Below are 22,979 nucleotides of genomic sequence, written 5' to 3'. Positions count from 1 at the left end.
TAAGTAAAACCGACGGCCCATTTATAAAATACTTCTCTTCTTGACAAAACGAATATATTCCTAATTGTGAACCAAATGCACATAAGTCTAATATACATTATGGTTTCTATTATTTTTGCAATAATTGAACATTAAATTTTTTTTTTAATATGAAACAAGAAACTTCCGAACAATCATGAAGAAACAAAATCACAATGATTTATATGCATTACAAAAAATAAAAATCATATTGATATTTATAGATAGAAAAATTAATTTGATACGAGAAAGATATGTAATAATGAAAAGGGATGAGTTATCTAATATTTATGAACATATAATGATATAAGATAATAATATATACATTATTAAGTAGTTTCCGACTTTCCTCGTATTGTATTGACATGCGTTATATGAAACGTACATAAAACGGCGTACCATTTTTATTCCAATGTTTCTGCAGTAACATGCATGGGAACATAATTATTAAAGTATTGAATATTGATTTATTATTCTATTATGTTTTATAATAACACTTTTTTTTTTTGAACTTTTTGATACAAAGATCCCGTAATTATCTAGGCATAAACATCTTGATTTGTTCTGCCAGATCATTGCTTCATAATTATTGCATCTCAATTATCTGTACACAGCCATATTTTCTAATTTCAAATTTTCTTAAAACCCTTTTTCCATGTCTTTACATATATAACAAAATTGATATTCGTTATTTATAGACTAACAAAGAAAGAAAATAACAGTCATGATTTGATAAATTACGACATGATTTGTTACCAAATTATTTAATGAAAATGATTTTTATAGTAAGAAAAAAGTATATACATAGTAAGCTAACTTTGTAGGGAACAAAGACAGAAGAAAATGGCTGGAAGAATATTATATAGAGTGAACCTAACATTCACATGCTTCTATGTGCCACTCTTCCTCCAAACACACTTATCATTTCTTTGTCTTTGCTGTCTTTTGGTCCATTAATCATTTAATATTTCCCACTCATTAATTCAATTTATCTTATACAACTCTTTACTATATTTTATGTACCAAAATGGTTTCAAAATTGCATTGCTTTCTATAATATATCAACCGTTACAAATTATATTACACATTTCCCTAAAAGCTAACGTTTTTTCTGAATTTGAATAAAATGGTCCATTTATAAAAAGCAAAGACAGAGTTGCAAATTCCGGTGAACTTTCTTTACGACCATTTCCGGAGAATGCCCGGCGCTTCTCCGCCTCAGCCGTCAATAAACCGTCACAACCCACTGAGTCACGCCACCGAGTCATTTTCTGGTTTGGATATTTGCTCAAAGTTTCTTGGATTATCAAAAAGTTCCCAATATTTGGAAACATAATCTCCTCAAGTTGTTGTAGCCACTGTCTGTGAAAATGGCGACATGGAAGTCGTGGATTGTGGCGGAGAAAGCACGAAGATGCTTCCGGACCATGTTCTTTGTGGCAGCAATGATGGCCTCTCTGTTAGCTTCCTCGTTACCGGTTCTGATCACGGTGGCTGATGTGGTGGTTCCTTGTCTTATCGTCTCCAGCATCACGTGCCTCACGTGCTACTCCCCTGCACAACATTTTCGTCAGTACAGTTTCAAGAGCTCTCTCATTGATGTACCACTCGTCTCCCTCCTTAGATCTCTCTTCATTATCTGTACGTACGGACTCATTAATTCTCTCTTACTCAAAACACAAATGTTAGCACTTCTAAGACCTCTCTGATTCATTGAGCTTCTACTGAAACAGGTCTTTCTTGGATCTGTGAAGACACAAGATTAGCTTATGGTCTTTATTTTGAAACAGTGATGTTATTTTCCTTTGGAGGGATACTTCTTCTTTTGGTTAAAACTTGTGTTTTCACTGTGAATTCTCATCTTGAGGAGGCTAAGGTCTATTACTTCAAGATCTCATGGGGAATGCCGGTTTTGTTACTATCTTCTGCGGTTTTCGGTATAGCTCATGTCGTGGTAGCTTATCGAAAAAGCTGTGGAGCAAGAAGGAAGCTAATGTACCACAAGATTGACCAAGAAGCTGTAAAAATACTGCTCTCTTGTTTTCACTTATTACCTTTAGATATTTGTGGTTGGAGCTCAACTCTTTTCTATGGTATTTTGCAGGTTCTCTCATGCAAATCCGGTTTCTCAGGTTACAAGAAGGCTCACCGTCAATCTTTCACTCGATCAAACTGCAAAATCCTGACTTATGCCGGTGAATTCAGACAAAAATCTTTCAGGGGAACATCTTTGGATAGAGAAGAGTTACTACAACCAAGACTACTTGCAAATGCAGACAGTTTATTCATCATGATCCAAGGCTTATATGTCCATTACAAGCAGTGTACCTCACCGTCTGTATCTTCCTTCGTTATTGTAAGCGATTCTGCAGCGGATATGAATGCGAGAAGATCAAGACTGTTAGACAAGCAAATGTCAAACTTAATCTCCCAAACTCACAGCAGTCATCTCCATCGTAGCTACACTATTCAGCCCGATAGATCATCGCTATATGATCCTTTGTTAGCCAGTTACCAAACTACACCCATGAGCTTGTTCAATAAGGATGATGTGAATCACATAAATTCTATGAATCCTGGTGATGATTTGCAGAAAGATGGGAATACTAGTATAGTTCTAGTTCATGGATTTGGTGGAGGAGTCTTCTCATGGAGGCATGTAATGGGAGAATTGTCTCTTCAGCTCGGTTGCAGAGTTGTTGCATATGACCGGCCTGGTTGGGGATTAACCTCTAGGCTTATCCGGAAAGATTGGGAGAAGAGAAATCTAGCTAACCCTTACAAGCTTGAAAGCCAGGTCAGTTTCTTTAAATATGTTGAAAATGTTCATCTTCCATCTCTTTTTGACATACTTGATTCAAACAGGTTGATCTACTACTTTCATTTTGTTCTGAAATGGGGTTTTCTTCGGTGATACTCGTTGGCCACGACGATGGTGGTTTGCTTGCTCTCAAGGCCGTCGAAAGAATGCAAGCATCTACCTCTAAATACAATGTAAGAACATATATTTTGGATGATTAAGACTTTGTGTTTAATTGTTACTAACAATACACTTGTTTCTGAATAATCCCTAGATCACAATCAAAGGGGTGGTTTTGATAAACGTTAGCTTATCTAGAGAAGTAGTTCCTGCCTTTGCAAGGATACTTCTTCATACTTCACTCAGAAAGAAGCACTTGGTCCGTCCTTTACTGCGAACCGAAATAACCCAATTGGTGAACCGGCGTGCATGGTGTGACACCACCAAGCTAACCACTGATGTCACTATGCTCTATAAGGTAATCACTGGTTTCACTTTGTAACCATGCATAATGGCATTTGAGACTAAACAGTTACCTTTAATTTCAGGCTCCTCTGTGTTTAGAAGCTTGGGATGAAGCACTCAATGAGATAAGCAAGTTATCATATGAGATGATACTTTCACCTCAAAATGCATCAGCTCTGTTAAAATCAATAGGAGATCTTCCTGTTTTAGTTGTTGCCGGAGCTGAAGATGCTCTGGTTCCTTTGAAATCTTCACAAGTTCTGGCTTCAAAACTCACTAATTCTGTAAGTTTCACATCCTCTCAACAAGACTTTCATAACTTTGTTTCCGTTATCTTGAATCTAAGTCTATGTATTTGTTTGTGCACACAGAGACTCATAGAGATCGCTGGTTGCGGCCATCTGCCACATGAGGAGTGTCCTACAACACTTGTCGCCGCTCTTGGTTCCTTCATTTGCAGACTGATACCAAAACTACTAGACTCCTAAAACCACATAAGACCATCTCAAGAGATCGCTGGTTGCGGCCATCTGCCACATGAGGAGTGTCCTACAACACTTGATGAAACATCAGCACGATATCAGCTCTCTACACAAGAATATGTTTTTTCGTGGTTCCATTCATCAGTCTATTCTTAAAAGGATCAAAACTCCAACCAGATTTGCTACAAAGAACCTTACTTCGGAATTGCATTATCTGCACAAGTTAGAGCCTTCGACGTCAACTAGGTCAAGTGAATATTATCAGCCTAATTTTTTCAAACACAAACCTGTGATTTCTCTTATGTATGATGTATATATGATTTCTATTCAGAGAAAATACAAATCCCTACCAATGAATTTGCTTTTGATAAGAACAAACCAACAAAGTAGTCAGAAATGGTTTTCGGATAATCATTCGAATACATTCATAAAGATAGATAAATCGACTCACGTCTCTAACACAAAGTACGCCGATCGATCGAACAATAGCAAACAATCCTACAAGAGCTCTCTAGCATCTTATCAAACACAACTCTTGAAACATTAAGAAACAGAAAAGCAACACAGAACAAAGCGGGTAACTAAAAGTCCTATTCCTTGGCGGATTTGTTGATGAGCGACTTGTGAATGTGAGGGATGACTCCACCACCAGCTATAGTTCCTTTGATGAGAGTATCAAGCTCTTCATCTCCGCGAATCGCAAGCTGCAAGTGCCTCGGCGAGATACGTTTCACCTTCAGATCCTTGCTGGCGTTACCAGCCAACTCCAAAACTTCCGCAGTCAGATACTCCAATATCGCTGCTGTGTAAACAGCTGCAGTTGCTCCAACCCTTCCATGAGCAGTGGACCTAGTCTTCAACAGTCGATGCACCCTACCAACTGGGAACTACACAAATAAAATTCAACAAAAATGGCTCAACAAACACACATTGATGAATCAAATTAGCTTTAAACTATAATCAAATCTCCATTATTCCCAGAAACATTTCATATATCGCATAAATCTCTACAAAAGATCGTGTTCAATATCAACCACAAAAGCTCAATGAAACAATCTCAAACAAATTACAGAAAATCTCGCATCCCAATGACTCAATTTCATAGCTGATATCACCAAATCTAGCTCAGAATCTCATCGATCTACCACTTTACGAGATCTACTTATCGAGTGAGATTATATATACCTGAAGACCAGCGCGAGAAGAACGAGTGATAGGCTTCTTCTTGTCCTTATCCTTGTCGCTACCGCTGGGTTTCCCCATAATCAAACCCTTAGCACCTTTCCCCGACATTTTCCCGCCAAATATCTCACTGTAAAATCTTCGGAGATTGAAAGAGAAAGGAGATCGCACCACCAGAAGATAAAAAAAGAGAGAAGAAGATGAGCTCGAAGAGTCTCTCGATAAACGTTGTCCCAGATAGAGAGAGAAAGGTCGGTCTACGAAACTCTCAATGACGATTTTACCCTTATACCTCGAAAAAAGCCCAAGCCCAAGCCCAACAAATTATCATAAATCTCAAAATCGTCCCTAATTGTTTTCAAATATTCACAAAGAACTAGTGAAAACCAAAAGAGAATTTAACACCCATAGCTTGATTTGATTCAAAAGAAGAGAGAGATTTTTGTTTGTTTTTTCTCTGTATATTCGTTCAGTCTGGAAATAAAACACAGCATAATCAAGAACTAAGACATATAGAGGCTTTTTTATATGCTCATTTTAGCTTTAAGTATCAGATGGTTTCTCTGCGGTTTTTCCTTCTTTGTTGATGTGAAAGCCTTCAATCTTCTTTGAAACTTCATCCACGCTATGCTTCACTCTCCTTGAGCTTGTTTCATTCTCTTCGGGATTTGCTGGTGTTGTTTGCCAGATTCTGATGGTTCCGTCTTCAGATCCTGAGGCATAGGACAGGCCAGTGGGAGTAAACCTCACGCAGTGTACTGGACCGTGATGTCCCTTGTTGCATCCTAAGTTTCAGACAAAAATGACAATCAGAAAACCAAAACCTCACATGAGCTTGAAGAACCATGCTTCAAAGATCTATCAAGCTCTTCACTCATGGATTTTATAAAATCCAAACAAGCTGAAACTCTGGAACTTAAGGAAGACGCTACAACGACACAGTCTGATTTGGAATATGATTGCATAAATGTTTTGAGAGCCACTTACCAATCTCTTCGCCAGTGTAGAAATCAAATACTCGGACCCACATATCCTCTCCACCAGCAACAAACTTCTCACCAGACTTTGGTTCCAAGGACGCAGATTCAATATTGCAGGGCATGTCATAACTCTTAACTAGTCCAAAGCTTGCAAAAAGAAGGGACAAACATAAGAGTTTGAGCAAATTACAAAAGATAAATAAGAAAATATCCGATTCTCTTCCTGGAATGAGAACTTACTGGTTTGCGTCCCAGAATTTAACAGTTGACCCATCAGCAGTTGTTATATACCGTCCATCTTGGCTCACTTCAGCACTGGTGACAGGAGACTTAGTTTCTAACGTTTGGACAATTTTCCCACTCCTCACATCCCATAACCTGTAAAAGATGACAGTTAGAAGAGAAGGAAAAGCAAACAAAGCGTCTATCAAACTATGCCTTGTTGTATGCTACGATGTGAATTAACACTTGTATTGTTTAGTTCATACCTTACACCGCCAATATCAGTGCAGGAACTTAATATTGTTTGATCACTGTGAAGCCACGTGAGGGTTCTGATAGAACCAGGAGATTTATCAACTTCTGTAGGAGGTGCATCCAACCGATTCATGTCAAAAACACGAAGAATTTTCTCAAACCCTCCTGTGAGCAACAATTTTGTATCCTAGTGAAAGAAAAATGCCAATCAATTAGTGATTACGGCATAAAAGCGGAACGACAAGGCACCATCCACAAACAACAAATGTTTAAGAATAGTCAAATCTGGAGAACAATTCCACTATCACCTAAATAAACAAATCCTCAAAGCTTTCAACTTAAATTCTGTACAGTTTCCGAGTAAATAGGTTGAACGAACCTCTGAGAAGGCGCATGCTCGAACAATATGCTTGTGCTCAAAAGAATGCAGCACATCCCCTGTTAAAGCATCCCAAAGTTTGCTGAAAAAAATAAAAAAATCGGATGATTGGCCAACAGGTACATGCTGTATCCTAAGAATATATCATAATAATGAACAAAAACTAATCAAACACATACGCTGAAAAATCGGCTGAAGCAGATGCAGCACGTAATGCATTGTTATCCAGACAAGAACTCCAAACTGCACCTTTATGCCCTTCAAATGTCCCAATCCAGTCTCCAGTTTCCCCATTTCTCAACATTGGATGCGAATCTAAATCATCAAAACACAAATATTCTCAAATACTCAAAACTCTAGAACTGTGAAAACAAGTATTGCCCCATACTCAAAAACTAGAGTTGCACAAAAGCTAACCCATTTATAAAATACCCACCAACCAAATCGTTTTAAGTTACTCAATTGGATCAACATGAGTTTTGCACCAGTCCTTGTAACTAAATAGACAAACAAAAAGATCCAATTTTTCGATAAGAAACCAAAAAGTATAATAATTTACCTTTGCTAGCGCTGATGAGGAAGAAACCATCAGGCGTAATTGGACTGTAGAACAAATCAACAACAGGTCTTGAATGGCCATGACACACTTGTGGAATCGTCACCTTCTTCTTCTCCATTTATCCTAAACCCTAATTGAGCGACTCTTTGAAATTAAAGGAAAGGTTTTTCAATTCCAAACGATTCAAGGTAGATTCCGAGTAGCTAAAAATCTAAATTTTTGTTGTAATTTTTACAGATTTATTGGGAGAAGAATCAATCCCGAATCTATAAACTTCGATCGATCTACACTTAATAGAGAAATCTGTAGCTACAGTGGAATGCTGATTCATGAGAATTCTACAGAACCAAAGATGAATTCGAACTAGAAAAGTTAAGAAAGTGGAAATTTGTAGAGGAAAGCGAAGGAATTGGGTGGTTTTTATTTGTACAAAGTATTGCAAACAGTAGCAAGTTTTAGGGATTTCTACATCGACACAGGAAGGAGAAGACCATTATTTGTATTTTTTTCAAGTTAGTTCCTATATTTTTCATGTGTTGCAATAAGCGACCCCTATATTTTTGGTTTAACATCGGTGTCCATTCACAAAAAAAAAAAAAATTGCTACTTGAACTCGTGCAAAACTCATTTTGATTGAATTGAGAACTTGGCATAAAAAAATTTTTGGAGTTACGGTGATTTTGGTAGATGAATACTATTAGGGGTGGACATTTCGGTTTAACTTCGGGTTCGGTTCGGGTCGGTTTATTTGGGTTTCGTAAAACTCTAACCAAACTCAACCGAAGTTAGTTTGGTTCGGTTTGTGTTTGGGTCCGTTTATGTTTGGTTCGGTTCGGTTTTACTTCGGTTCGGTTTGAATTCGGTTCAAAAAATCAATTAATGTAACAAAACAAAAAAAATTCATTGTTTTTGAAGTTTGAACATTGAAATTGGTAAAGTCATTAAATATCAAGTTCAAGTTGTAAGTTTTTTAGAAGGAGAACCCTAAGTTTTTTAGGGTTAGAGTTTTAGAGATAATTAAATCTATTTTACATTTATTCAAATTATTATAAAAGTAAAAATAAACACATATTTAGTTATTTACAATATTGTTAATATAATTAAATAATTAATTAAATAAACACATTGGGTTATCGGTTCGGTTCGGTTTTAAACCGAACCGAACCGACCCATTTGGGTTGAGAATAAACCCAACCGAATGGTTTGAGTATAAGCTTGGGTTCGGTTTAGATCGGTTTGAGTTCGGTTGGGTTGGGTCGGTTCGGTTCGGTTCGGTTTAAATGCCCACCCCTAAATACTATATGGGAAGGGATTGATTTGCTACTTGGCATAAAAAAAGGTTAAATTTTTTGTAAATAAGTAATAAAAAAAAAATTCATAAATAATTAGTGTATTTTTTTTTTTGACATTTTTTGATCGACAAGGTCCGATCCATAGTCAATCCCTACTACGCGGGGTAACGCAACTTACTGGAGTCGAACTCCGGTGGAAAAGGCGGAGTCAAGTGGATTTAACCACTTGACTAAAGGCACATCTCCAGATAATTAATGTATTTTATTGTGCTCATTTAAAAAAAAAAACCAATATTATGCAAAATATCATGTCATCATCAGATGAATTCATACTTTAAAAACATGCGCGACTAAATACAGTCAACCGTTTTTGCAAATAAAACAAAACAAAGTATTATTACTAAGATAAACAAAATAAAAACTTATTTGGTGTTTTAATGTTTTAACATCTTATTTGAGGTTTGATTCTAGAAAGTAGAAAATGTGAATTGTTATAGATTATTTGAGACAAATTTACTGGACATCATTAATGTGTTGGATTGGCATTAATGATCAAGACAATCAAAGAATAGTGGAGAAAGTACAAGTAGGTGGAAGCAAGGCCGGCCCTGATTTTTTTCTGGGCCACAGTTATAAAAAAACAGGTTATTTTAGAAGCTTTAAAACATTTGGGCCAATTATTATTAAAATAAATTAATTTTGGGTCAATTTGTAAATAATTTTGGCTAGTGGATTTCAGAAATTCTTTTGAGGCCCGGCACTGTGGAAGCTCAAGTAGAGAATGTTACATATCTCTCCTCTTGTCTTCATTTCTCCGTTCTTTGTTTAAACACAAGTGTGTTGCTTCTACTATATGTTCACTACTACTTACAAACTCAAATCTAACTAGTTGCCTAAGGTGGAAAATGTTCAAACTTTCATATTTTTCGAATTAAGATAAAATTATAAAACGACCAAAAATACTCACAAGAATGAATTATATAATATCACAAGTCACTTTACATTTTGTGGTTCTTCATTGAACATTATAAAAAGAACTTAACGGAGATAACAGATATATCATCAGTACATTGAAACAACGACGATATTAAGATTAAACAAAGACAAGAACCAAATTCACGATCATCGTTAAGATTTGGAGTGGTTTATATAAGTGTTAGCTTTTCAATGACAAAAGTCACAACATATAATAATAGCTTTATTTGAAATGAAATGAAAGTTTGTTCAAAAAAAAAAAAAATAATAGCTTATGTGAGTGGAATTTGTAAAATAGTAAAATAGTATGGTTAAGTAAAACAAGACCAAATTCAAGTTCTGAAGTAGATTACTAAGAGTTTTTTTTTTTTTTTTTGCCCGCTATTACTAAGAGTTATTATACTTCTTAAAATTGAGATTACATAAAAGAGCTAATTAGGGACAACAATTGTCTTAAAGATAACAAGTGGTGATCCAACGGTTTGATTACAGAAGAAATTAAGGGAAATTGACTAAGCAACGATCCAACGGTTCTTGTTAACCAGAATTTACAACACACAATCCAACGGTTCTAATGAAAAAGGAGCACCGATAAAAGATGGTCTGCATCCTACAGGAACACTTAAAGAAGAAAGATTATTCATTAATTGATTCGTTTCCAGATCTGACCCGAATCCGTTTCAATCCTCGACCCGGTCGGAGATATCAGACGCAAGTCTAGAAGCAATGGCGGAATGATACATAACATCGTGGAACGTGGAAGCTTCTGCAGTTTTCCTCCTCAACTGCTTAGCTTTCTCCTCCGTAAGACAACCGCGACGAAACTTCTGACCCGACCCGGAAATATCGGGTTTACCCGGATTTGATTCCGGATTCACGGCGGAGCCTGAGCTTTCGATGTTGAGGTAATTGGGATCGGAGGGTAAACCGAAGAGAGGAGCCCACCAAGAAGCAGATTTCTTGCGATTCGGACCCGGGTTAAGGGATTCGGATCCGGAAGATGCTCGGATCGTGGTTAGAGCGGAGCAGGAGATAATCAAAGCCATTGAAAGTGAAAATGTAGATAGAAAAGTAACGTGAAGATTTGGGGATTTAAAGGCAGAAGAAAATTGAATTTTAGGGTTTCAAAATTTATATGATTAACAAATTGAAAGTGGATATGGTACGTTGGATATGTAATCAATGTAGAAGCTTTTACTGAATTGTGCTTGTGCAGGGAGATTTATGGTGGACACGCAAGTATTGGATTGTGACCTTGGGAGATGGATAAGTCTACACGCTCTTTTTTGTCAGATTGCAATGTCTTGATCTGCACTTTTCTACGAAATACAGTTTTAAAAGAAATATTTTAAACGTGAAAGAGCCGTTTGGTTAATGCAATTTGCATACAAAAACAGTGACAGCGGTCGGTCTACAATATCAGACGAAAAAATGAAGGTTTTGTTCTAAGAATATACCTTTCTTCCTTTCCAAAAACGGAAACGAATATTAGTTTTGAATAGTAACATTGCATAATCATATAATTATGACATAAATTGCATAATGATAACTTTTACAGTTGTACAATAAAAATTCGTAGAGACAGACGGCTAAACTATCTATTATATATTCAAAGTCATGGAAAAACGGCCAATTCCCCCCTAAACTTAGTTACTTTATCGAATTTATACACATAACTTTGAGTCGTGCTTATAACTACATGAACTTAACTAAATTTTGCATTTCCCACACGAACATTCTAAATCTGGTCAAATCCATCAAATCAACAAACGGTGTTAATATTCCGTTAATTGATGCTGAGTAGGATGCCACGTAGGCGTCGTCTCATTTAAATTTACAAAAAAAAAAACCCCACCTGAAGATTCGAACTCCCGACCTTGACAATCAATGACCAAACTCAATGCCAATTATGCTATAAGAAATTTCGTTGTATATATTAACATATATATATATATATATATATATATATATATATATATATATATATATATATAAAACACAAAGTCAGTTTGTCATTTGTCTTCCATTTACGTACCTACATTCAGTTTCAGAATCGTTTCTTCATATAGAAGAATCGTCTCTCCAACGAATGATGATTTTAAATTTGAAAAAATCAATTTCATAATTTCGAATTAGATTTCTGAAATATACCTAATTTGTTTATCAGATTCCTTCACTAATTTTGTCTCAAACCATCATCAACTCCTTAAATCAATTCCACTTCAATCCCTACTAGGTGAATACCCGCACTACGTGCGGGCTTTCGCGTTATATATCATAATTCATAAGTATTTAAAAGTAAAAGTTTGGTTAGTTTTTGTTAATAGACAGGAAGACAATACTCCCATTATAAGAAACCATTTAAAAATTTTGTGAAATGCCAAATTACCCTGACCCTTAAGCTCAAAGTCTACTTTTTTGCATTTCCATTTAGATGTTCTCACTAAACCTTTTTTTGTAAGGAAACCTTTTTCATTTATAAAAACATTACAAGTCTGAAAAGCCCAAACGGGCATAGGCCTAATAGAAGGAAGAGCACAATAACCTGCGGGAACAACTAAAAACAAAGAAAGCAGAGAAGCTAAGATTGAAACAGATCAAACCATGTCTCCAAAAGCGAACCGATAGAGGAGTTAACTCTTCGAGCTCTATAAAGCTGATCCAACCTGGCACGGATAGTGTTCTTGATGTCAGATATCAGAGCCGACGGAGGTCTCGCCACTTGCGAATGCAACCGCCCATTTTCCTCCTTCCAAATAACATAAATGGAAGCATGTAAAGCTAGCTTGAGGATCAAAGTGATATCTGGGTTGCTTGAAGTGTCTTTAATCCATCTAAGTCCATGTTCAAATAAATTTGGTGGAGTAAGATGGGCTTTAGATGTGAAAAAGACCAAACTTCACAAGAGAATGTGCAATCAAAGAAAAGATGTTGGAGGGATTCGTCAAAGGAGCTGCAGAGAAGACAATAAATAAACCTTATTTGTCAGATTTTGTATCCATTTCTGTAAACGTTAAACCAAAATAAGAAGAGGGAAAAATGCAAATAAGATTGGAGTACCCGCTCTGAAACCCATGATCATGGATTCATGGTATTTGGGTACGAAAATTAAGCATTGATAATCATGTTATCAGTTTATAGCAAATAGACAAATAGAACCAAACCTTGATAAGCCTTGTTGATTTGTTGAAACATAGATGTAAAAGAATTCCCTTCTTCAAATTTTCATCGTTGCTACTTTTGCAAAAACAACCAAAATAGTACGAACTCCATCATTGAAGAACCCCAAAGAACCATGGCAAGGTGTAGATAGTTGGAACGAATATCATCATCAGCAGCGTCAAAGTTTCTTCCGATACTGACACAACACCCAATTCACCTAAACCCATGCACTTTCACAATCAAAACCTGAAACATATTAAAATGAAACCATTGTCAAATATTGTTAGTTATACCTTATCACCTGATGTGTGAAAGCATAATAAACCATAGCTCTCTCCCTCTTAATAGCTCCTTCCCCCTCCATCTATTCCTTTAAACTTGAGAGATTACCACATAAACCCTTATGTGGAACACATCAACAAGATTAACATAATTAAAGTACTGTTCAATAGTCTTACTCGAAACTCATGTATTTTATTACCTAGTTTTTCGAATTATCTTTACCTCTGGTCCGCTTTGCATGATATTTTAGCTCAATTGAGTCTAAAGGCGCTCCGCGATTAGCTCTTACACGAGACTGATCACGAACAGCTTGCATACACCTGAGTGTGACGGCTGGTTGTTTTCTAACTTGTCTGCCACAGAACTGCTTGACTTGTCACACCAACTTTTAATACTATAAACACCCATCCTGTGGAAAAAAGAACAAACACAGAGAAATTTTAGATGATAGAATCAGAAACAAAACACCAAGAGCTTTCACCTCCGGCGGTCTTGATCTTGCTAGTTGCCTTACTAACTCTAGCAAAACATGTAGTCTAAGAGTTGCCATTACGAAAGCAAACACAATGATGCCATGTAAATTTAAAGCGTGTATCATTATCAATTCTGTTTTCTTATGAGACAAGGAAGTTTGTAGAAAAACTGGCCAGAGGAATCAAAATATAAACCAAACAAAGAAGTTAATAGAGAAAAACAGAACAAGCATACCACATGTTGCATCCGGCGCTTTCCGATAAGATAATGAAACTGGTTTAGTTTTCTCATGGCATTAGCTGTCAACCTGAGAATAAAACCAAACAAGAGATCCCAGAGAGAGTCCAAAGATCCCAGAGAGAGTCCAAAGTTGAAGCAATCACATAGCCATGGAGGCATAAACCTTTGCCACAAAAAGCACCAAATTTGTTGCGTTTGATATGTGAACTGCCAGTCTCTCACTCTTTGCAAGCTTCTTTATTTCTTCCTGTTGACACCAAGAACATTGAAGATTCATCTCAAAGTGACATACATAAGAAGAAACTAAAGAAAAATAGTAGAGGCCAGACCTTAGTTGGAACACCAGATGCAAAACAAGTTTCATTTATAGTCTCCATCTCATTGAAACCCTCGAGGAGCCTCTCTTGCTTCTTGTAGTATTCAGAGACTCTACGTTCCTTTCCTGCAATAAGACAACAAAGAAGAGTGTTAAAACCCTTTATCAAGATTTAGCAATATGTTAGTCGACCACTCGACCTTTATGGGTTTAACAGTTTCTCAATCCCTCTAAAACGCCTTAAAACCTCTGTAGATAGAGGTAATTTGATTCAACATCCACATAACTCAAAAACAAATGATATGCGCATATACATTACAAACTCCAAAAGAGAAGCTTAAGATTCCATCAAAAGCTTAATAACTTTGAATCAACAAAAAGAAAAAAATTTAATACTCCCTTGAATCAAATTAATAGAAAGGTTTTAAACAGAGAGAATCAAATAATTCACTCTAAATTTTTCCAGAAGACTACAAAAAAATAATTCAAGCGATTTTGGTTAATTTCTACATTTATTTTCCGAACAGGTTTCAACAATACATATTTGCATAATCACTTTTTTCTGTCTTCATACACCGATTAAGTTTTTATACAATTCACAAGTCATGGCCGATGATCATGTTACGTTCACGTCTATAGTCTATACAAATCGATACTTTACGGATTGAGCAGAAAGTCTCAAAGTCTTAACAGAAAGAGAAATAGAAAGAACAGACAAATTGACAAACCTATAAATTTCATGGTTTTTTTCGAACTGAAATCAACAAACGCCAACTCGAACGTTTCCTTGCTTTCGAAAATCCTCCAGAATCGATGCCAAACAGAATTTCGAATCCACTTTCCATATTGCTTTGTATTTAAGTGAGATGATGATCATAAAAGGGATTTGTTGATTGGGGTTGGATGTATACGTTGAGACCTAAGATGTGGTTATTAAACTGATGAGGAAGGTGAAGCGAATCGGCGACGAAAAATAAGAGAGAATGAGTTAAAATTATAAGCTGTACACGTGGCAATTGCAAGAGTGCTGACATGGCGAGCAGACTTTTCATTTTTTTTTTATCCTTTTAAAATACAGTTTTGCATACGTAACTGATACGAAGATTTATCATTGGTTATTTAAAAAAAAAAATCGCCACGTGTCACTTTGTTCTATGCTGACGTGTCAAATAGATGGAGAGAGTTAGCCTCCTTTTTAAGTATACGATTTTCTGGGCTTTCTCAAACTTTCCAGAAATTTTGTTTCTTCTTTTTTGATATATCTTTGTGGGTAAATTCTGGGTTTGATTTTGAGATATTTATTTACTTCTTCTTCTTCTTTTCTAGGGTTTGTTGAACTGATTTAGTTCGTTGCTATAATATTAGTTCGTTTTGAATTTTACAATCAGATATACATTGCGTTACCCTGTCGTGTTCTTGGGAATTTAGATCGGAGACGATGAATTGGACGGATGACAGGCGTGGAGTAAAATTGAACATATTAGTTTGTTACATCTTCATTTGTTATATATAAATGTATATGTAAGAGTGTACAACGAAAATTGTGATAGCTTAGTTGTCATTCAGTTTGGGCATTGATGGTAAAGGTTGCGAGTTCAAATCCTCTTCTGCGTTTTTTAATTTTTTTTTTTAATGACACGATGCTTACGTGGCATTCTAGTCACCATTAATTAACAGAATACTAACACCGTTTGTCGATTTGATGGTTTTGACCGGATCTATTTTTTATTTGGCCGTTTAATACGTGTAGTTTTAAAATTGGAATAAAAATACCTACTTTAATTATTGTTGTCTTTTAAATACTTTGTTTTTTAAATTTTAGTAGATTCGTACCTCCGCGTTAACGGCCGTTAACGATGGTAACGGAATTCTAACTGCAAGTAAAACTTAACCCATTGTGTTTACGTATATATATATAAAATTTCTTTTCAAAATAATACTAATATATTGTCTTAGTCTGTGATGATTAAACCATTGGGGGCTGAGTTCGTATCTTCCTTTCGTCCCTCTTCGACGTTTTAATTTTTTTTTTTTTTTTTTTGACTTCACCGATTCTCCCCATCTTCGGCGTTCCGAGAGCTAGAAGAATGACACATCGTAAACGGTGACAGAGGCAGAGAGGGGCTAAATCCGGCGCCGGTTTTTTCCTCCACCGACACCGAAACCGGCGGATTTGACGGCGGCAATGAATCAAAGGAGAAGAAAGACGATGGTTGCGACATATACCGAGAATGCCTAGGTTCAGGGCCGGCGCAGAGGGCAAGCCACCGAAGCCACCGATTAGGGCCTCAAAATTTGAGGGAATTTTTACCTAAAAATTTGTTAAGTTTTTTTATATACAATAATTTTTGTAGGGCCTTTTAAAAATATTGTGGGTTTTTAGAGACAACTACACCATTCTTTTTAATGGTAAAAATCTAATTTAAAAGAATTTTTTTTTATGGACTTTAATTTTGCTTAGGACACCCAAATTTACCGGACCGGCACTGCCTAAGTTGTAAAGTCGTCAGGATCTAAGAGTAAGGAGAAATGGGAGGAATCGGCGATGGAGCCCCAGTGAAAGGCTGACGGAAGTGATGGTGAGAGCTGATATGAGAAGGATTCAAGTGAAGATTCTGTTTAGGGATCGAAGAAGACAAAGTCAGAAGAAAAAAAAAAGAAAAATAGAAACGTCTGAAGAGGATAGATGTGGGACTCAATCTCTGGTTCGGGATGGTTAGTTCAACACATATATTACCACTTGACTACAGCAATACGTTCGTATAGGTTTGAAAAGATATTGTATATATATACGTAAATATAATCGGTTAAGTTTTAACCCTAGTTAGCGATTCCGTTACCATCGTTAACTGCCGTTAACGCAGAGGTACAAATCTACCAAAATTTAAAAAACAAAGTATTTAAAAGACAACAACAATTAAAGTAGGCATTTTTATTTCAATTTTAAAACTACACGTATTAAACGACCAAATAAAAAATAGATGACGGTTTTTTCGGGTTTTTTCTCCAAAAAAAAAATCATATAGTTCTGATTTTTAAAAATTCTTGTAGGTCAGTGTTTCACACGTGCCAAGTCAAATCGCAATTGAACAATTCTCCCAGGAAAAAAACAAAAGGTCAGAGAATCCACTGGCTGCGCCATTTCGCCGACGAGAGAAGCGTTGAAGATCATCTTTCGAGTCGCCGGAAGTGACCTGAGATCAAACGCCTTTGCTCATCTTCATCATGTGGAGAAGAATCGTCTCTTCTAATCTCAAAAGCCTAGCTACAGCATCCGATTTCGCGGTTGCTTCTTCCTCTCGCCGATTCGTCGTCTCCAAGCCCGTTGGTCTCCATCTCTCCACCAATCGATCAACAATTTCCGCTTCTTCATCTCTTTTATCTCGCCATTTCAGCTCCGAGTCAGGTAAAAGAAGCTTTGCCTGTAGTTGTTCGTATCAGATCTTGTATTGATGCTTTATATAAGTGGTGAATTGAATTGCTGATTCTCCATATATGAACATGTCCAAATCAAAACAGTGCGATAGATTTTTGAATCTGGATTTGGTCCCAGAGATAGTTAATGCGATGTCAACATCGATTTTGAATAAATGCTTGTGGTGCTACTTAATCAATCTAGGGCTAATTTTTTGTAAACGTAAAATCTTTTAAGTATTTGAAGAAGAGGAAGAGCAACATGCTTAAGATTATGTTTCATAGATTTTGTTATTTGTATTAAGGAAGGACTTGTTATTACTTTTGTAACTTGCAGCAGGAACATCTGTAAAGAAGAATGTGGAGGATGTTATGCCTATTGCTACTGGACATGAAAGAGAGGAGCTTGAAGCTGAGCTTGAGGTGATTGCTTTATATACTTATGTTTATATGCGTTTTAGGTATGATACAAGCCTGTTTTTCTGGCACTCTGGTGTCATCATGAGTGTCGTTCTTTAGATAAGAAGTTCTTTGTTAGATTCTGGAATACCAATAGATGTGGTTGTTTCGTCTTGACAAAGAGTAGAGTGTGGTTTGATGTTGCGTTCGAAGAGCAGAAACTTAGTTTTGACTTTCTTATGTTCTCTGTGTATAGGGAAGGAGGCTGCTTGACATCGACTACCCTGAAGGTCCTTTTGGTACTAAGGTTAGTCAATTCGTAGATCATGAGAAAAAAATGGTGTTACTTTAAACAGTGTACCTAAATCAAGCCTAACCACACAAAGTCCAGTTAAACAGAATTAGGATAATTGGCCTAATCTAGATGTTCCAATGACCTCGGAACACCATGATCAGATCTTCTGAAACTTAATGTCTGGTCATTCTATTTGAATTTTTTTTTGGGTTCACGCTGGTTTTTGGACCTATTCAGATCAACTTGTATCCTCTGATCTTTAAGGAGTTTGGTTTTGAGTCCTTTTGTGTACCTTTCTCAACTGAGCTCCAACAAGCATTAGTCTTTACGGGGTTGAGCACTTCTCTTACGTGGTGTTTACCATTTAGAACTTTTCTGATAACCTGGTTCTCATTTCCTATAATTAATGAAATGGAAGGACTGCCCTGAAAGGTCAGGTCAGCCCTTTTTACTATGATACTTGACTGCTGACTCTATGATGCGTTCGAAGTAAAGTTGTTTGAATGGTGTGATTCTGTTACCTAACCATTGATCTCACGGTTCATAACTCCTTATGTTTAATGATGATGACGAAAATTTCCACAAGTCAATTGACTTATTATGTGTCTAATTCAGATCCCTATATGCTTAGAATTGATGCAATTTCTTAGGATTGCATACTGTATTTTAAAATAATCTCGAGATATGTGACGTTCTTCTTTTCTTGTATCACTCTTTCTTTGTTGGATCTTCGCGAATTTCTTTGGAGGTCATTGAGTTTACTATTATGAACCTTTTTTTGGTAAGCTCTTGATTCAAAATCCTATCATCTCCAGGAATCTCCCGCTGTCGTAAAGTCCTACTATGACAAGAGAATTGTCGGATGCCCTGGTGGTGAAGGCGGTAAGTTATCATTTTGATGCCATATTCTTAAATAGATTTTCTTTTGTCATTTGATCACTGTTGGTCGTTGGATCCATTTACCAATCATTTGTTGTGTTCTTATATCTCCCAGAGGATGAACACGACGTCGTATGGTTCTGGCTAGAGAAAGGAAAGTCATTTGAATGTCCAGTGTGCTCTCAATACTTCGAGGTAAGTTAAACTTGGCCTTCAATGTTCTTATGACTTAGAATCTAACCAAATTTCAAGAGAGCAAAAATAATGGTGGAGGTTTTTTGAACTTTGTTTCATGTTTGTTTGGCAGCTCGAAGTGGTTGGTCCAGGCGGACCACCAGATGGTCACGGTGACGACGAAGACCACCACCATTAATTCCAGTGTTATCTCAACCGCAAAAAAATTCTTCTATTTTGGTGAGTGCAATAAATATTTCTCGCTGGTGAAAAATGAAAACACTTGAATATGTTTTTTGATCCTCGAGAGGACACCACCAATATGCCTCTAGACTCTTAACCCTTTTTGCTTTAAAATACTCGTGAGCCTTTTGTTTTTATGAATGATTCTCGAGTCAGAATCATTCCTCTTTTTTGAATTATAATATATAGTTTTGGTGTTCATGATGTGTATGTTTTGTGGTAAAAAAAAATGCCTAGAGAACCCCTGAAATCCAATTGGCTTGTCGTCTATGTCGACCTACCGATATTTTTCATAAAAGCCATAATCAGCTAACACAGCCGTCATTGATATATTTGACATTTGGCCTCTTACCATATAATTAAATAAATGAAATCATTCTTTTTATGACATTTTTGATCAGGAACCTTAAATACCAAGTCACACCTATAACTTTAAGTCTTCTATAAAACATTTGACTTATGATATGTATAGCATTTGACTTATGATATGTATAGCATAATTTTCCAACAACAGTAATAGGAGAAAGTAATAACGTATGTGTATTATGGAATAATACTACTTTCTGATATAAAAATTCGTAAACTATAAAATATCGTGCCTGGTGGCTTAATTTGCATCGTTAAATTTTCCAACAATGAATATAACTCTTATATGGCAACGAAGCCAGACCAGATTCGGTGTTACATTTTTATTTTGTTTTCGGGAGAGACCCTGAACAAGACAAGCGAACGAAGATGCCCGAACCAAACAAAAAAAACAAATTAAAGAATAAAAAGGAAGAAACTCGATTTCCTTAATTGGTGAAGTACTACTAATTAAACCAGCATCCATTTTAGTTTATTTATTTATTTATAATAATACCAAAAGGGGAATATAAAGAACAAGAACATACACTCACCAAAAAAAAAAGAACAAGAACATACGATGTAACATCAAAACCGTTTTTATATTCTCCATTACTATACAAAGATGTATTCCTAAATCTTCTTTCCTATTTTTTTCTAACAAATATCTTTTCCTTTTCTACGGCTAAAATCAATTGAACAAAGATTCAATTTTACTTGTATATATGTAATATTCATTTTTCAAAGTGGATAGTTTTCATCCGATTTGTTTATATAGAAAATTAGACATATTATGAATTAAAAACTATGAATTTAAAAGTGAGAAAACATTTTTGGTAAAAAGTTTTTCTTTTTTCATTTAAAACATTGTTTTATGACACCGTATGAACCCAAAACAAAACCTACCAAGAAAATATAAAAAAATGCTTAGAGAATTGATTCTGCCAAAAATTCGAAAAGTCTAATAATAAAAACAATCTCAAGAAAACGAATGTTGGAGTTTCTATTTCCTTTCTATTTCAGACTAATCACCATACTTCTTTAAAGATCCACACAGCTTGCCCTCATTATTAAATTTCCTTTTCATTCATACTTTCATTTATTTTGTTCATATGAATCTTTTGAATGTTTTTACTTTAACTCGATCGGTAAGAGGCGTTGGTCTAATAGCATTGCTCCAGACACACATTTGGTTATTGTGCACTGTTTTTTTCTTTTACTTAATGAGTGATTTTGCATTCCTTTATTAGAAGAATTCAAATCTTAATATAAGCCAATGGAATGGAATGCGATGATGCAGATCGAAGAGTTATAGATCACTAGAATACTCTATTAATATATTTTTCAGTATAAAACTTATTGATTATCGTAAATATATATGATTTTCTTGTATGTGCTTTAAATAACAACTAGATGATTTACCCGCACATAGTGCGGGAAGAAATAGTTATATGAAATATATAAACAATTTTTTGGAAACCGATTATATATTATCACTTGATATATAAGTGTGAATATTTGAATATGATTTAGTAACTCATATATTTTGGAGATTTTATTAGTTAGGAATTAGGATATTCCATATTTGGAATAAGATTTTAAATTAAAATATTGACCAAAGTTTTTTTTTGAAATATCATTCCTACAATTCTGAAATATATTCGAATATTTTTTGTATTTTAATTAAGATTTTATTTTGGAAACAATTCAATATAAAAACTGAAAAGAGTATGAATAATTATTTTTTAAACGTAATAAATTTTATTATCCTTTATTATTCTTGATAATTCTATGTAGTTAGGATTGATTTATTGCATATCCCTCATTTTATGAATCAATTTATATTGGTACGATAAGGTATTGGGTTGTAAATAAAATGTAACTAAAATGAGTAAATGACTAATTAAATTGAATAAACCGTGTAGAAGTTTTAATAAATTGATAAGGTAAAAATTTGAAAAGAAATAGTATTGAAAATAATGAGTAAGCGGATACATTTTTAACATAGATTAATATTGAAATATTGTTCATAGTGAATGTGTAATAAATGAAATGTTACTAACTAATTTATGTAAAACTATGTTCCAAATATATTTAGGAAACATATGGGCTCACATATATATTTAGATGTTTTGTAATTTATAACAAAAAATAAAATGTCATATATGTTAAAATTCTAAATGTTTTTTATAAAACATATAAGAAAATATAAGTACAAAACATATAATTAACATTTATATTATATATTGTTCATCATGATTTATGCTATATACTTTTTACTTGTTTCGTCAATATATATAGTTTTTATTAATTAATTTCCTTTATTAATTGCTAATCTCTTAAATATAGAGGAAAAATATGCATAAGTACCACTAATGACATTATATGTAATTAGTCTAGTAAATATTGGACAATTATTAAGTTTGCTCATAGTTTATCTGGTTGCGACATGTCAGCATGGCAGTCTTATAAATCACACGTGAAGGTAAGGTTTTTTATTTAAAATGCTTCTCAATTAATATATAGGGGATATTCTTTAGCTAAGATAAGTTTTTTAAAAAAATTTCTATAAACTAATTAAGCATAAACAATGGTAGGAACCCTAGCGAGCTACCTTACTTTTGTTCACAAACGTCTACTCAATAAAGATAATTAAACAATGAGACATATACTTAGCGTAAAACATTAATACTCTTAATTAATGTAAATCACACACTTACAATTCTTAATCTACCATGTGTCTTAATTCGACACGCAACACATATTTCAAAAATTTAAACACATCAACGTTTGGAATGTCTATAAATATGTCTTGTAAAATTTTACTTGTTGTCTTCATTATTTTGCGTATTTTGCATTCGCTCTTATATATATATTAATTTTTCTCAATCGATATCATGTATAATACATTATTAAATTCACTAACTTTCGGAAAAAAATTATTTTCCAAATTATTTTAAATATAATGCTGAGTTTTATCCTAATTAGCATAATTAAAACGCATAAACTTACAATGGGCTTAATTAGCCTTTTAACCATACGAACAAGCAAATACTATGCACCTTCAGTATTTGGCTGCCAACAACTTCAGTATCTAAGCACAAAAAAACTTGCTCTTCTTCAAGGCTGACAGGGTGCGATTTATGA

The 22,979-nt window shown here is 34.9% G+C and overlaps 6 protein-coding genes across 8 annotated transcripts; 2 read left to right on the top strand and 4 right to left on the bottom strand.

The window, feature by feature from the left end:
- Positions 1 to 946: 946 nt before the first annotated feature.
- On the top strand, positions 947 to 4,122 carry LOC9327776. Of its 2 annotated transcripts, none has more exons than XM_021012159.1 (7): positions 947 to 1,683; positions 1,776 to 2,038; positions 2,123 to 2,815; positions 2,884 to 3,012; positions 3,093 to 3,296; positions 3,367 to 3,567; positions 3,655 to 4,122. In XM_021012159.1, the coding sequence occupies exons 1-7, from the start codon at positions 1,389 to 1,391 to the stop codon at positions 3,769 to 3,771; spliced, it is 1,902 nt and encodes a 633-aa protein (XP_020867818.1). In that variant the 5' UTR covers positions 947 to 1,388; the 3' UTR covers positions 3,772 to 4,122. The 2 variants fall into 2 exon arrangements, with proteins under 2 accessions (XP_020867818.1, XP_002894401.1); XM_002894355.2 differs by having other exon boundaries at positions 948 to 1,659; positions 1,752 to 2,038.
- Positions 4,113 to 5,230, bottom strand: LOC9327775 (probable histone H2A variant 3). The gene is made up of 2 exons (XM_021012161.1): positions 4,951 to 5,230; positions 4,113 to 4,652 (listed from the first exon to the last, which is right to left on the bottom strand). Exons 1-2 carry the CDS (start codon positions 5,056 to 5,058, stop codon positions 4,356 to 4,358), a joined length of 405 nt encoding a protein of 134 aa, XP_020867820.1. The 5' UTR covers positions 5,059 to 5,230; the 3' UTR covers positions 4,113 to 4,355.
- Positions 5,231 to 5,327: 97 nt separating this feature from the next.
- LOC9327774 (serine-threonine kinase receptor-associated protein) lies at positions 5,328 to 7,860 on the bottom strand. Its single transcript, XM_021012160.1, has 7 exons — positions 7,343 to 7,860; positions 6,963 to 7,098; positions 6,784 to 6,865; positions 6,416 to 6,591; positions 6,168 to 6,305; positions 5,935 to 6,074; positions 5,328 to 5,732 (listed from the first exon to the last, which is right to left on the bottom strand). The coding sequence occupies exons 1-7, from the start codon at positions 7,458 to 7,460 to the stop codon at positions 5,491 to 5,493; spliced, it is 1,032 nt and encodes a 343-aa protein (XP_020867819.1). The 5' UTR covers positions 7,461 to 7,860; the 3' UTR covers positions 5,328 to 5,490.
- A 2,149-nt stretch (positions 7,861 to 10,009) lies between these two features.
- On the bottom strand, positions 10,010 to 10,798 carry LOC9327773. Its single transcript, XM_002891665.2, has one exon. The coding sequence runs from the start codon at positions 10,653 to 10,655 to the stop codon at positions 10,290 to 10,292; it is 366 nt and encodes a 121-aa protein (XP_002891711.1). The 5' UTR covers positions 10,656 to 10,798; the 3' UTR covers positions 10,010 to 10,289.
- A 3,080-nt stretch (positions 10,799 to 13,878) lies between these two features.
- Positions 13,879 to 15,115, bottom strand: LOC9327772 (metal tolerance protein 10). Its single transcript, XM_021010357.1, has 3 exons — positions 14,812 to 15,115; positions 14,097 to 14,209; positions 13,879 to 14,014 (listed from the first exon to the last, which is right to left on the bottom strand). The coding sequence occupies exons 1-3, from the start codon at positions 14,822 to 14,824 to the stop codon at positions 13,907 to 13,909; spliced, it is 234 nt and encodes a 77-aa protein (XP_020866016.1). The 5' UTR covers positions 14,825 to 15,115; the 3' UTR covers positions 13,879 to 13,906.
- A 2,018-nt stretch (positions 15,116 to 17,133) lies between these two features.
- On the top strand, positions 17,134 to 19,742 carry LOC9330461 (cytochrome c oxidase subunit 5b-1, mitochondrial). Of its 2 annotated transcripts, none has more exons than XM_021014617.1 (6): positions 17,134 to 17,489; positions 17,838 to 17,920; positions 18,153 to 18,203; positions 19,007 to 19,073; positions 19,186 to 19,265; positions 19,378 to 19,742. In XM_021014617.1, exons 1-6 carry the CDS (start codon positions 17,309 to 17,311, stop codon positions 19,441 to 19,443), a joined length of 528 nt encoding a protein of 175 aa, XP_020870276.1. In that variant the 5' UTR covers positions 17,134 to 17,308; the 3' UTR covers positions 19,444 to 19,742. The 2 variants fall into 2 exon arrangements, with proteins under 2 accessions (XP_020870276.1, XP_002894400.1); XM_002894354.2 differs by having other exon boundaries at positions 17,136 to 17,489; positions 17,835 to 17,920.
- The last annotated feature ends 3,237 nt before the right edge of the window (positions 19,743 to 22,979 follow it).

This window comes from Arabidopsis lyrata (assembly GCF_000004255.2).
Source record: "Arabidopsis lyrata subsp. lyrata unplaced genomic scaffold ARALYscaffold_1, whole genome shotgun sequence".
Classification (NCBI taxonomy): Eukaryota; Viridiplantae; Streptophyta; class Magnoliopsida; order Brassicales; family Brassicaceae; genus Arabidopsis; species Arabidopsis lyrata.
The sequence above is the reverse complement of the archived record's forward strand: the minus strand, read 5'-3'. Positions and strand labels throughout refer to the sequence as shown.

What these genes read in the sequence shown, in the direction of transcription:
- LOC9327776 (XM_021012159.1), top strand. Translation starts at nt 1,389, where the DNA reads ATGGCGACATGGAAGTCGTGGATTGTGGCGGAGAAAGCACGAAGATGC. An exon ending in ACAAGATTGACCAAGAAGCT is followed by an intron (nt 2,039 to 2,122) that starts GTAAAAATACTG and finishes GGTATTTTGCAG; the next exon opens with GTTCTCTCATGCAAATCCGG. An exon ending in CTTACAAGCTTGAAAGCCAG is followed by an intron (nt 2,816 to 2,883) that starts GTCAGTTTCTTT and finishes TGATTCAAACAG; the next exon opens with GTTGATCTACTACTTTCATT.
- LOC9327775 (XM_021012161.1), bottom strand. Translation starts at nt 5,058, where the DNA reads ATGTCGGGGAAAGGTGCTAAGGGTTTGATTATGGGGAAACCCAGCGGT. An exon ending in CTTCTCGCGCTGGTCTTCAG is followed by an intron (nt 4,653 to 4,950) that starts GTATATATAATC and finishes TTATTTGTGTAG; the next exon opens with TTCCCAGTTGGTAGGGTGCA.
- LOC9327774 (XM_021012160.1), bottom strand. Translation starts at nt 7,460, where the DNA reads ATGGAGAAGAAGAAGGTGACGATTCCACAAGTGTGTCATGGCCATTCA. An exon ending in GCTTCAGCCGATTTTTCAGC is followed by an intron (nt 6,866 to 6,962) that starts GTATGTGTTTGA and finishes TATTTTTTTCAG; the next exon opens with CAAACTTTGGGATGCTTTAA. An exon ending in GAGCATGCGCCTTCTCAGAG is followed by an intron (nt 6,592 to 6,783) that starts GTTCGTTCAACC and finishes TTCTTTCACTAG; the next exon opens with GATACAAAATTGTTGCTCAC.
- LOC9327773 (XM_002891665.2), bottom strand. Translation starts at nt 10,655, where the DNA reads ATGGCTTTGATTATCTCCTGCTCCGCTCTAACCACGATCCGAGCATCT.
- LOC9327772 (XM_021010357.1), bottom strand. An exon ending in CATCTGGTGTTCCAACTAAG is followed by an intron (nt 14,015 to 14,096) that starts GTCTGGCCTCTA and finishes TGGTGTCAACAG; the next exon opens with GAAGAAATAAAGAAGCTTGC.
- LOC9330461 (XM_002894354.2), top strand. Translation starts at nt 17,309, where the DNA reads ATGTGGAGAAGAATCGTCTCTTCTAATCTCAAAAGCCTAGCTACAGCA. An exon ending in CCATTTCAGCTCCGAGTCAG is followed by an intron (nt 17,490 to 17,834) that starts GTAAAAGAAGCT and finishes TGTAACTTGCAG; the next exon opens with CAGGAACATCTGTAAAGAAG. An exon ending in ATGCCCTGGTGGTGAAGGCG is followed by an intron (nt 19,074 to 19,185) that starts GTAAGTTATCAT and finishes TATATCTCCCAG; the next exon opens with AGGATGAACACGACGTCGTA.